Consider the following 13,938-nt stretch of genomic DNA (forward strand, 5'->3'; position numbering starts at 1 on the left):
AAAGAAATAAAAACTTAAAAATAATTTCGAAATGTAATTAAAAAAAAGAATGGGACAATATTAAAGTTCTCATACAATGTTTATTAGTTGAGCCGCAATTTCTAATAACAGATAGTTTTACCTTAAGAAAAAACACCTTAAAATGGCGAAGAAAATGAACTAAGCTACATAAACACCTTAAAAATTGCTGAAAAGGGCAATGGAAAATTGCTTAATATCAACAGTTACAATGATAAACACCAAGAATCAATCACTTGATATTTTAATGTACATACATGATATGAAAACAAAATTTTATAATACACATGAAAGAATACTTGTTGTAATATGCAACATAACCAAAAAATTTGGATATAGACAAACAACACATCTAGTAAAACCCGACACATAAAGTAGAGTCCGGGGATATAGCTAACTAATCTAGCCTATGACCAACCCCAAACAGCGGTAAGAAGATACAACATGAGTAGCGATGTAGGGTATAACACATAACCTGCGTACCCGGTCCAAAGTGGAAAAACAGTCCTCGTACTTGTGAAAACTCCCATCACTCCACAAATGACCAAAACAACTAGAACCTCAGCCGAAACGTCCCATGGCAAGTCCCTTATAAACACCGTTAACAAAAATGTTGTCAAGCTACTCATATTGCTCATGAACACCCCTGAATAGATCTGCAAAAAGATAAAAATCAATAACTAGAGAAACATAAAAGTTGAAAGTTGAAAGTTGAAACTAAATGTGTAATGGGATATGAACTGATTTTAAGAGTAAATATTTATATGACATTAACAAGAATCTAATAAGTGGATGGATGAATAGATGAGATACCTGAGAAAGAGTTAAAGATGCGGCACGTTGAGTCTTTTGGCTTGCTGAATTAATCGTTGATAATAAACGTGGGATGTTTATGGCGCACGGTATTATAACGTATGGGATAAGGAAGGAAGGGATATTAGCATCAGTAGCAAAACCCGAAACATTCACTATGAGTGGAAGTGCAACGAGAGCCGTCACAACAGTCCCAAAAAATATCATAGCCAAAGCCTTCAAGTACGCCGAAATCAAACCATGATCATTAGGGTTTTTCGTCTTGGGTATCAAAGGTTGTTGTTGCTCTTCATCTGCAACCAATATATATAAACACAAGATGATTAATAATTAATTTAAATGAAATTCAAATTCTGAAATGGCTTTCACATTTAATTAAGGCTCTTTATGAATTTTAAAAAAGTTAATTACCTCTTGAGATTTATTGAAGAAATGAAGAGGATTATAATCGTTCTTAGAGAGCGATTTTCTTGCCTCCTTGAGCCATTGTGTTAAAATTCTAACAAACTCGTCTTCTTGAATACATTTGTCGCCCGAACTATCAAATTGATCGATGATTTTTTCGACAAGATCATCGCTTATTTCACCGTCTGCTTGTAGCTGTATTCCTAAGAGCAAAGTTTTCAACTCGGCCTCGGTTACTTTACCATCATGATTTTTGTCAAGTTCCTTGTGAAGACTGGACATCAATATTTCAATATATTATAAGGATTTCTTTTTTTTATTAACAACTAGAAAAAAAAAGTTAAATGTTAAGGCAGGTACTAACTCTTTAATAAGCTGCACATTTGCTTTTCCATTAGTTGAGAGTAATTTCAATAATCTATTTTTGACAAATTCTTGTCTAATATAATCAAATCTTCTGTTTTGAATCCATGGTTGGAAGATCTACATGTAAATAAAAAAATATTATCTTCACTGAAATATGAAATGTTATGTGTTGTAAAGGAGTTGATAATTTCCCTATATTTATTCCAGATATTGTTTTGCATGAAACATAAAAGACTAACCTGATACACGGCGTAACCAATAAAGAACGCTACCGAAAGAATGAGAGTGAGTAGGACTATCACATGAGTAACCGAAGTTTGATTGATGATTTTCGGGAGTTGAAGAATGAGAAACGGGATCATCGACACCAGCATTAATCGGGCAGTGTAGCTTGTTTCGTTATCAGTTGTAAGACCATAAGCTAAAACAAAATGAAGACAAAAAGAATTAAACCAAAACTAATAACTTAATTTTATATTTAATATTAAGTGTTTGTGATTTGGTTATTGGTTGTGTGTAGGGCGGACCCAATACCGCTCTATCGCCCCCATGATAAAAAATTTTGGATCCGTCACTTTGTGTATATTTTTATACAATAAAAACCAATCTGACTACCTGTTAACTTCTTTATGAATGATGTCTTTTCTCCTTGTGGTGAAATGGTATCATCATCATCGGCAAGATCATAACTTCCGAAAGCTATGACCGACGGCCATATAAGTGTTAAACTCATAACTGCTGATCCCGCTAGCACATTCATACCCATTGCGGCACTAAAAGATGCACCCCTATCATCGCCTGTTAATCCATTCTCTGAAATATATTTGTTAATCATATTAGCATATTTTTTTTAGATTACTCTGAAAATATTAATATTAATTAACATATTAATATTCTGTAAAATATTATTGATCATGTTAAAAATATTTCTGCTTATTTATTTTATGGGTTTCATTTATTTAGAGAATATTTAATAGGCTTTTTGTAACTTTTTAAATATAAAAAATTAAGAATTATTAACATACAAAGCTGTCCACAGGTGACTTGTATTATGATCACTATGCAATATGCATGCATGGATACAAATACAAGTGGGCCAAGTTGTCATAAACTACCTAGAAATATCATCAACTCACATTAATTATTATAGTATTACACCCTTGAATCGGACACCAAGTTTGTCTTTGACTTGGTCCAAGAATAATAGCTTGAACATTCTCTTCATTTCTTCAAGTCTTCATTTATTTCATAAGGGTTACAGCTATTAAAAATATACATCTCTAAATATATTTCATAAGGGTTTTCATTTTCACCGATGGATCTTCCATCCATGAAAGTTGTTCGTTTTGTAGTGGTTGACTATATATTGAAATTTTGAAAATGACTCAAATTGATAAATTACTTAGTTTATAGTAATATAAACACGCTACTATATAATAACTTTTCTTATCAATACGAGTATACTTATCAATTATAAACACGCTACTATATAATAAACTTTTAGTAATATAAACACGCTACTATACAAGAAAATGTTAGATTCTTTAAACGTAAAAGAATCAGAGGTTGCTTGGTAGTTTCATAATGATTTCAATAGAGATCAGACTACATCTGAATCAGTCACAGTTTTTTTATTTTTGAAGTCGAGTCTCAATGATAAATTGATAACAATATCTTTATACCTTGGGATACGTAAGGTACTGTAAATGTTTGCATTCACTCGATCCATGAATGTTAAAACAAAACACCGGCTATTTTTAATGTTAGTTTATAAGAACTGAAAATGGTATATATGTTAACGTTACATAATAATATAAAGAAATTATGCTTACCAAGGATGAGGAAGAGCATCGGAAAGTTTGCAAGAATGTGGAACAAACCGGCTCCAAAGATACCCGGTCCGATAAGGCTGAAGAATTTATCCGACCCATTTGATATATAACTTTGACCCAAAGACATCAAATACTGATAAACCATGATCAAGAACAGTCGTCCCCAAACACCGCTTGTGCATGGCAAGAATCCGTATTGAGGTTCACATGTCACCGTTGCACCCTCTATATTTCCGAAAAAACTCATCAAAACCGCCAAGAACATAATAAAACTACCGAGTTTCCCATATGTTTTCATCTTTTTTCGGGTTTTTTATCCTCTAAAAGCTTGAGAACCCACGACCGACGGGTTGGATTGCTAAGAGTAAGAAACCAAGATGAAGAAAGTTTCTAAAAGTTTAAGAAAACTTTATAAGGAAACCAGTTTAGATATAAGAAGGTTTAGAAGTGAAAATGATTGTGGAGGTTTTTAAGGAATCTTTGGGGCTATTTAAATGGGTTTGTTTAAACAAAATGTTTTATAAGAAGACAAAGCAAGCTTGTTGCTTGTAGGAAGGTTGACGATGATTGAAGCAATTTGTGTCATTAGATGTTGAAACTTGTAAATATTCAATTAGATCCAGCTTGGAAATTAAATCACATGATTACAATGGCTAATATATTAAGTTGGTTTGACTATTTTAATTCACTAATACATTATATACGCAAACTCTATATTATTATATGAATAAATAAATGTTATATATATATATATATATATATATATATATATGATAACTAGATGGGTGCCCGCGCGATGCAGCGGATGTTTGAACTTGTTAATAACGTAACAAATATAAGTGTTTATGGTTCGGTTAAAACCATGAAATCGTTTAAATCGGTCATTGGTTTGACTTCGTCTTTCTTTTTCTTTTTTTACTTTCGGTTTGTTGGTCGATTTCAAAATTTTCAAAACGTAGTGAACTGTTGGTTCGCGGTTTATACTGGACACTGAACACCCCTACGTAACATATTAATTTATTTAAAATGTAAAAATTATAACAATATCATATCCAAATTAAAGAGAATTAAATGCTCATTTTTATGGTGTAATTTTTTTTATAAAAATATTAACGTTTGAAAAGGCTATAGTCGTTTAAAAATCATGAGTGGGAAGTTAGTTTACAAGTTAAATTAAAAACATAATATGGTTAAAGATGAGGGACCAAACTTGTAAATTGAATGAATTGTGTTTAAAAGACAAGTTTACCCTTACTAACACATGTACCTCATACTTTAAGTGTTGTAAATTACTTAAAATTGGGTGTCTTAATTTGCCCTTGTTTGATGTATTATATATTGTATAGATAAATTGATTTATATTAAAAAAAAAGTTAATTCACGTATCTTGATTTGTTTTATCAAAGATTGAATTAAATAGTTATATCTTAGTTCGTGTGACATGTAATTATGTGTAACCTTTATCTATCATGTTGCCATGGCTTCTAGGTTATACTATGGTACATGTATTATAAATAAGAAGAGCCGATTGATTATATAGAAATAGTGATACATAAATAGAGTTCATGTTTTAATTTCATAGATAATATAAATGGGATTGTCTATAATGATAGACACAAAAAAATTTTCTCAAGCTTCTTATTTTGAAAAATATATGCGAAAGTTCGAATATGAAAACCAATATGCAATATCCGGAACTTATCATTTCTTGATATGTTACGACTAAAACAAGGCCAAGAAATGTGAAAGTGCTATAAAAGAATAAGCGTATTTGTTTTTTTTGAAAATTATCATTTATTCACATGTTTATGGATAAAACATATCTATGGCCTAAATTATTCATTGGAAAATTGGTTTTAAATAATCCAAACTATGGTCTATTGGTAAATATCCATCCAAACTTTACACTTACCTGCTGGCAGTACCAACTACTTATGCATTTGTTTTTAACGGGTCCCGACTAACGGATGTTAACTCCGTTAGTCTTTGTCTGACGTGGCGATCCCAGCTGTCAAAAATCAGATTACATGGACGTCCACGTGGCGGCTGACTGTGTAATTTTATACATAAACCTTAATACACAGTCAGCCGCCACGTAGACGTCCACGTAATCTGATTTTTGACAGCTGGGATCGCCACGTCAGACAAAGACTAACGGAGTTAACATCCGTTAGTCGGGACCCGTTAAAAACAAATGCATAAGTAGTTGGTACTGCCAGCAGACAAGGGTAAAGTTGGGATTGATATTTACCAATAGGCCATAGTTTGAATTATTTAAAACCAATTTTCCTTATTCATTTGTAGAAACACAAAAAATTTCAACGTAGTTTAGATGAAGCTGGTCGGAGGTTTCTTTTGATCTGACCAACTTTTGTTGGGTCAATATTGTATTGTAATAGTAATACAAATGATTGATACTGTCAACCACGTTACATATTTCGAGCTGGGGTTCACCAAAATTAAATATTAAATAAAAAGTTAAGAAACGTGTTAATAGCATAGCAGCCATTTACTTTCTATCTAGAACTTCATTTAATTAACCATTTTAACTAGTATTTAAACCCGCATGAATTTGAAAAAAATAAATTGACTTAAAGTAAACACGTCATGTGTGTGGCAGTGGTACAACACGAATTAATATATAAGTTGTGTTTGTGTTTACAATTCAACCTCCGCGTAAAAACCCATCATTTCTCCCAAACGTATATTATTACCATAAGAAGGGGAAAAAACCATGTTGTAGTCGAAACAATTGAACCATAGTGCTCATATCACAGGTGTAAATAAATAGATCATAAACTTCCGTGGAGTTAAAAAGCGATGGAAGTTAAGAGTATAGACTAAAATACTCACCTCAAGTATGCTAGAATTCAAACTATTTATATAAGTTTTCAATAGATTCATGCATGGAAAGAAAATGCATTAGGCCAAAATACTTGTACATAAATGAATAGTAATAATTTGTGTTTATATAATGTTGCTATTTAATATATAATGACTTCTGCATCATATTTGTATTTACTTTTAAATTATTTTAAATGTAGTAATTGAATAAAACAATAAAAACACATAATGTCTCAACTTTAAAAGCATTAATTAATATGTATGAGTTAAAGATCCTTTTCAAGTTTAAAAGTTTAAGTTTACTCGTTTACAATATAGATTCTTTAACTTCAATTTTATTTATTTATTTGATTGATTTTGATTTATGAAAAAAAAAGTATACACATATTAATGTCTCCATAAAAAAATAGGGTCGTTATATTCAAACACAACCCCCATGGTGTGTTAACGAATCTATACGGCTCGTATAGGGGATGCACGAGTCGTATAGCCCTCACATGACTAACTAATGTGCGGAATGACAATTTTTACAGTCTATACGGGTTGTATAGCCCCTATACGAGCCGTATAGCCCCTAAATTAATTTTTTCTTATTCATCGGATCTTGCTATTTCGAAAAAGAAAAAAAGTCAATAAAACTCAAGAAATGCACTAACTTATTGAATCATTTTATATTAGTATTTATTCCGAGTCTTTTCAAAATTGTGTAGATTATTTTTATTTTTATTTCTTGAATACGACAATTTAATTTAGACGGATTATTTTACTAACCATTTGTTTTTTTTAAGTTGTATAAATAATTTAATTTGGTTGACAAACAAATGTAAAAGATAGCGATCTGACGTGTACATGCAAGTATTTGTCCGCGCAATATCAATGTCTGTAGATAATAATAACAATAAGACATCTTTCGTAATCGTTCGTACATTTGATATGAAATGGTCCCCAAAGGACAGCTATAAACACAGGGCATACAATGCAAGTAGCACAAATAGATATTGATCGCAAACTGTTGACTTGGTAAATTTGACTCGTTTTAAAATAGGATTTTAAGATAAGGAAGCAACAAAATCAGCCAACATTCGGTTAATTCAAGGAAACGCTTGTGTTAATGGCGATTAGGATTCAGTGGTTGCTGTTGGTAAAAGTGAGGTGCAGCCTCTCTCAACCATGAAGGCTCGATAGAAATAACATTGCGCATGTATTGACGATCTGTTGATACTAGTGAAGTATATATAACCCATTTTGGGTTCACCCTGCAGTCAAAAAGGTTTTATTGTTATATTAAATCATTAACTTTGGTATTAATTGTACACTTAATTTATAGTATTAATGTGCTAACCTGAACAATACAGATGATGGATGAACGTACACTTCTTGAGAACTCCTGATAGTTTTGTATGTCCCGTTATGACTGTAAGGCTTCACAATTGAATAGTCGACATATAAGCATGTGATGTGATTTTATAAAAAAATTTCAATAGAATGTTAAATAAAGTCTTCGTTAAATCTGGTAACACACCTCTAAACGACATGCATTAGCAAAAAATCCAGCAGTTACCGCCTTTCTCAGTACCTAAAACAACGAAGAATTATTAGAAACAAAAGATTTACATGGATAAATGAAGAATGTCAAAAGTGATGGAACATAAAGTACATGTGTATCATTTTCGCATGATTTTAAGGTTAATCCTAATCGTTGTGTGATTCTTCTTAGTTGTTCTCTCACTTCAATTACTTTTTTCTGCAAAAATGTAAATAAATATATATAGAATATAAAAAGAATGTGATAAACATGATCTCTCTAAAGCCATTAAAAGCTTACCATTGCATGGTAATTAATAAAGTTTTTGTGACACCATTTTGAAGATTTATTAGACTGAAGAAATCCCTTGTATACATTTAGGAAGGTCACATGATCACCCTGCAATATAAGAATAAAATTGGTATATAAAGAGTACTAATAAAGTTATTATGCAGCCGAACATATAACGGTCATAAATGATTTGATAGTATTTTTAAAATAAAGAATTCCATAAGGCGCATATGATTATTCATTTGTGACACTATATAGTACAGATATCATATATAATTCGAAATTAAATCTTATGAAGATAAAAGTAATTATATAAGACACCTCAGCTGCAGCAAATCTCAACTTGGCTTCATCTAGCTCCCTCTGTCCCTTAACGGATATCCATATTGACTGAAAAATTGTATCTTTATTTATCAGAATATGAACAAACTGTAAAAAAAAAATTAATAAGAATGATGGCACAATTTAAAGCACCTGAATCGAAAGGACAGCAGCCACAGTAATAATTTCTTCTGAACATCCAAGCTGGTCCGATGCTATGATCATTTTTGAGATCATAGGATCCTAAAAAACAACAAATTTCACAATATATAAGTTGTATATCAATATAAATTTCACAGACTAAACATTTATAAAAATAATGTTATACCAATGGTAGCTCTGCAACTTGAAATCCTACTGGTGAAGTAAGTTTTGCATCATCATCAAGAACTCCAAGTGAATATAATACTTCAAGAGCTCTAACCATTGATTCAGATGATGGTGATGCTGGCCAATCAAACCCTAAAATATTATCAATACCTAATGCCTTTAACTGCAGTTAAACAATACATAACTGTCAGAATCTATAATGATGGAAAGTAACCATAATTTCAATTAAGACTTGTTAGATTGTTAATACCTGAATTACACTAGAAGCAAGGTTTGATCTTTGCATCTCGGGAATCCCATGTGAAGACATCTCATTCACAAAATAATCTTCTGTATAAAGCCTGTAAAATTTATGTATCACAAAAGGTGAGAATCATTGAAAACAATTAAATAGTCGTAATTTGTAAATTCATTACCTGTAACATTTCCCTGGTCGTATTCTTCCGGCCCTTCCAGCCCTTTGTCTAGCGGATGCTTTGGATATCGGTGCCACTACAAGATTTTCTATATCTGTAATCTGTGAACAATTTCCAAGATTTAAAAACACATAAAAAGAGATGATAAATAGATGATTTCATTATATTGAGAAATCATAGTGTCAGCAAGGAAATACCGGGTTGTAGAACCGTTGCTTTGAGAAACCACTATCAACAACATAGACGATACCCTGAACAAATAAATGAGATTTAAGTACGATAAAATAATACATTTTATTTATATTTATATCATTTAAACTAGTCAAAAATACCTCCAATGTCAGGGATGTCTCTGCAATATTTGTTGAGATCACCACCTTCCTTTTTCCTCTCGGGCATGGTGAAAATATCAAGTCCTAAAAGAATATCCCACAAAGAAATCATATTTAGTAAACGCAAATGCATATAAATCATATTTAGTAAACACAATTACACAAATACAAAATAACTTATGAAAAATAATAAAAGTTAGGATAAGTGACCTGATCTGCACGAGTGAGTCCCGAATACAAAGGCAAAACAATCATTCCTGAAATATTTACAAATTGTCATAATGAGAAAAAAGATTTTAAACAACAAAGTCCATTTAACGATGAACATTTACACATTTAACTGACCCATTTGAATTCAGACTTAAAGAAGGCACAATCAGCAAAATCTAAGCCTGGACATACCTAATGAAGACTTGCCACTGTTTTGGGCTTCTTCTGTGATTAATTGAACTGCTGTGTCAATATCATCTTGTCCAGTTAAAAAGACAAGAATATCCCCCATTGGCTCCTACAAATTAAAACAACAGATGTGTAACACAATAATAAATAAAAATGAACAAAATGCAAATATTTAATAGAGAGAGCGGATGTACATTATCATGAATTGACATTACTGTAGAAACAGTAGCTCGAAGATAATCTGAAACAGGCTCTTCAACATAAAAAATATGTACATTATATCCTCTACCCTGAAATCACATCCTTCACATTATATTCTCTGTTCTATTATACAATAACATTAGATAGTTAGATTTTGCTATAATATACCTCAACAGACAATATTGCAGGTTCCGTCTGAGGTCCACTATCTTCTCCTTCCAATTGAGGCCTTCTTTTTCTGATAAGTATACAAAGTTGTAATATATCGGTCATGATCCTTGATTTAAACTAATTAATAGAACTTAAATGCTAAATTAATCATTGATCTAATTAGAGCACCTGATTTGAAAAAATGCAGCCATTGATTTTGCTTCAATTGTGGCTGAAGCAATTATAAGGCGCAACTCGGGCCTTCGTCTTTGTATCTAAGAAATCAATAATTAGCAACAGTAAAATAAACATATATTGAATCTTTATTTGGTACCTTTTTTAGAAGACCTAACAAAATGTCTGTTGAAAGAGATCTCTCATGAGCTTCATCAACCATAATCACACTGAAATTAATTACAAGCTAATTATTTTGATAGTTAATAAATGAGTACTAACAAAGAACAGAAATTGTAACCAGCACCTGTACTTGGTAAGGAGAGGATCGTCCATCATTTCCCTTAATAATACTCCATCTGTGAGAAATTTGATCTTTGTAAAGTCCTGAGTTCATAACATTAAAAGTATAATTAATTTTTCTTTTTTATTTTATAGTTTATACATGTTAAAATTATTTGAACATCAAATTAAGTCTTACTGGATTTGTCACATCTTCAAATCGAATAGTATAACCAACTTCCTCCCCAAGTTTGACTCCCATTTCTTCTGCTACCCTTGTAGCAACACTCTAAAAACATGATAACTATCAATGCATTAAAAAGATATTCTAAAAAATATTAAAAAAGTAATAAAGGATAATGGTGACATTAACAAATAAGAACATTTGACAGTGAGTACCTGCACGGCTAAACGTCTTGGCTGAGTACACGCAATAATGTTTCCATCCTCAGCCCACCCTGCTTCCTTAAGATACTGCAAGATTAAATAAAATTATATATTTTTAACTATTGGAAGCTTTCAAATCTTAACTTAAGAATACAGGAAACATTAATTAAGATAGCTTACAAAAACAATATCTACTCGAATCGAATACATTAACCGAATGTTCAGTGAAAACTTCGTGAAATGTTTGGCGAGAAATTTGTTTATATTCGATAATTTGATAAACGAAAGAACATGAACACATGTATCATTCATTTGTTTATGTTCGTGAACGTGCATTTATTTGTACGCGGTTATTTTTGTCAGTTTACGTTTGTTAGTTTACTTTTGTTTAAGTTTGTTCGTTTACGTTCATTAGTATATTTCTTTACCTTTTTTTGTCCTGAAACTCCTCCTGTTACAACTTATATTAGTTTGACATAATTTTTCAAATTACATTTTAACTTGTTTTAGCTCAATTTTGTCCCATAGGATTAAGGTTAAGGACTTTTAGGGGATGTTACTTTTGTGAGTTCACTTTAGCCTAAGGCTAAGAATCCTACATTTTAGGTGGACTTTGCATGTGATCGTTTTTATGTTTGTATGTCTATTTGGATCATATGAGTCATATCACATATGTGCTCGTATTCTACTATGCCACTCTATCACTATATGTCCTGTTATTAGTACATGTGTGTGTCTATGTTGTCAGCTTTGGAGCCGGGGGTCTCTTTGGAAGCACCCTCTCTATCCTCATGAGTAGAGGTAAGGTTTGCCTACATCACACCCTCCCCACAGACACTGCCAGTGGTTTTTGCTATTTGTGGGATTTATAGGGTATGATTGTTGTTGTTGATATTGTTGTTTTAGCTCAATTATGTTCAGTTATTTTCATTTGCTACGTTTATGAACTATTCGATTATACTGTTAACGAACGAACGCGAACAAGAAAATCAATCCCGCTCTTTTGATTGTTCGTTTCAATCGTTTGTTCAGTTAAACTTACACGAATGAACATCAACATACTATGTTCGTGTTCGTTTACAAGCCTAGTGATTAGTCACCAATTACATATTTTGCAATTAAATATACATTATGTCTAACAAGTCAAACAGCTTGAAAAACGTTGGAACATATAAACCCTAACCTGAGGGATTTGAGTTGTCTTGCCGCTTCCGGTTTCTCCAACAATAATAGTAGTGGAGTGAGTCTCCACCAGATACAAAATAGATGTTCTGTATTTGAACACAGGTAATCTCTGCCTCTGACTCTCTAAGCTTGCGTAACCATACCTGCAGTTAAGTTAATTTCAAAATTAAATACCTAATTTCCAATTATAAAACCCTAGGTGTACGATTATGATTAAGTTTAGTGGCAAAATTTATAGTGTTTGAAAGAGGAAGTGGATTACGAATGTGAAGAGGAAGGAGTGGCGGAGTAGAATAAAACGCCGCCTTCTTCGTCGTCGAGTAGCCGTGGTTTCTCCGTCCCTGGCTTCCAAAATTGCGCCATTCCGGTGATCCGGAGTTGTCAATAGTGACGGGAAGAGACTCGAGCCCCTATGAATAGTTTTGGGTAGAGGTGTACAAAACCGGTTTTAAACACAAACCGAACGGGTTTATAAACCAAACCGATTTGGAACGGCTGGTCAAAACCGGTTTGACTCACGTTGACCAACTGGTTCGGTTTATAAACCGGTTTAGATGCAAGATAGGCTGGCCTGGTCTAGGTCGGTTTGGTTCGGTTTATAACCGGTTTTAAACCAGATTTCCTCAAAGCGGTTCGGTTTTAAAATAGGTTTGGTAGATCTTAAGGGGAACTGACGGTTTGGGTCAGTTTGAGAACTAGTTTAGGTCAAATCGGTTTTTTTGTACACCTATAGTTTTGGGTTATAGTCGACCACCAAAATAACTGATGACGATCAATTGATGATCTTTTAGTCTAAAATCTATTTCAATAAGTAAATTTATATATTACTCTGAACCGCATAACATTTTCTTTTTTTTCTTTTCAGTTAAATAATAATATTTATACATTTATCATTACATGTTATTTCTCCTCCACCGACAACTATTTTAAAAAACTATTAAAAAACATAAAGGTGAACAATGTTTCTTTAAATTTACTTATTAAAAATAAGTTTCTCTATCTCCTTACCCTCTCACAATGTTACGAAGGATCTTTTAAGAATGCTTTAACATCCTGCCATGTAGGCAATAGGTTCTAACTATCATGTTATGAGTTAACTAAAATTATATATATAACCAAAAAATAGTTTGATTAGTTGTTCTAGATGGCCCCCACTTCAATTCAGCACTTTGAGGGTTGGTGGGTTAACGGAAGAAGGGGCAAGGTCACCACTCTTTGAGCTTGTTGTGGGATGGCAGTGGTTCTTCGGTTAAAAAGTTGTTGAGGTGGAGTCTAGAGTGGGCGCTAGCCGACAACATCCGGCCTGAGAAAGAGTGGTGTTTTTGAAAGGGCTCATTGGAGATTGGAGTGAAAATGTTATAGATTAGTAATACGCTTCAAGTTTGTTTTAATCAGGTCACTCATACTTAATTAGGTCACTCAGCTTTCAATTCGTGTTTTAAAACAAGGGGACAGTTGCTATATTATCGTAAGTGATATATTTATTAATATAAAATAAAAAAGTGTTTGTTTTAATGACATATTATTATTTGTGAACATATAATATGAATGTAAAAATGATATAATTAGGGCACTAATTGAAAGTAGAGTGACTTAATTAAGATAAAATTGAAAGTTGAATAGCCTAATTGTAATAAAAGAAAGTTTGAGTGATTTAATTAAAACAA

At 32.2% G+C, this 13,938-nt stretch overlaps 2 protein-coding genes across 2 annotated transcripts; both read right to left on the reverse strand.

Annotated features, from left to right (window-relative positions):
• Window positions 1-62: 62 nt before the first annotated feature.
• Window positions 63-3,814, reverse strand: LOC143605601 (sodium/calcium exchanger NCL2-like). Its single transcript, XM_077081658.1, has 7 exons — window positions 3,435-3,814; window positions 2,218-2,415; window positions 1,842-2,023; window positions 1,601-1,719; window positions 1,235-1,510; window positions 832-1,129; window positions 63-674 (listed from the first exon to the last, which is right to left on the reverse strand). Exons 1-7 carry the CDS (start codon window positions 3,730-3,732, stop codon window positions 426-428), a joined length of 1,620 nt encoding a protein of 539 aa, XP_076937773.1. The 5' UTR covers window positions 3,733-3,814; the 3' UTR covers window positions 63-425.
• Window positions 3,815-7,166: 3,352 nt separating this feature from the next.
• On the reverse strand, window positions 7,167-12,698 carry LOC143605604 (putative pre-mRNA-splicing factor ATP-dependent RNA helicase DEAH9). Its single transcript, XM_077081660.1, has 23 exons — window positions 12,534-12,698; window positions 12,270-12,414; window positions 11,099-11,173; window positions 10,899-10,988; window positions 10,725-10,804; window positions 10,578-10,647; window positions 10,433-10,518; window positions 10,262-10,331; window positions 10,087-10,182; window positions 9,896-10,001; window positions 9,704-9,750; window positions 9,494-9,577; window positions 9,359-9,412; window positions 9,162-9,262; window positions 8,996-9,086; window positions 8,744-8,908; window positions 8,569-8,658; window positions 8,416-8,484; window positions 8,104-8,202; window positions 7,936-8,022; window positions 7,801-7,854; window positions 7,621-7,700; window positions 7,167-7,534 (listed from the first exon to the last, which is right to left on the reverse strand). The coding sequence occupies exons 1-23, from the start codon at window positions 12,632-12,634 to the stop codon at window positions 7,387-7,389; spliced, it is 2,088 nt and encodes a 695-aa protein (XP_076937775.1). The 5' UTR covers window positions 12,635-12,698; the 3' UTR covers window positions 7,167-7,386.
• Window positions 12,699-13,938: the final 1,240 nt, after the last annotated feature.

Source organism: Bidens hawaiensis, unplaced genomic scaffold, assembly GCF_021521415.1.
Source record: "Bidens hawaiensis isolate Kalapana, Puna unplaced genomic scaffold, B.hawaiensis_p1.1 tig00070359_1, whole genome shotgun sequence".
Taxonomy (NCBI): domain Eukaryota; kingdom Viridiplantae; phylum Streptophyta; class Magnoliopsida; order Asterales; family Asteraceae; genus Bidens; species Bidens hawaiensis.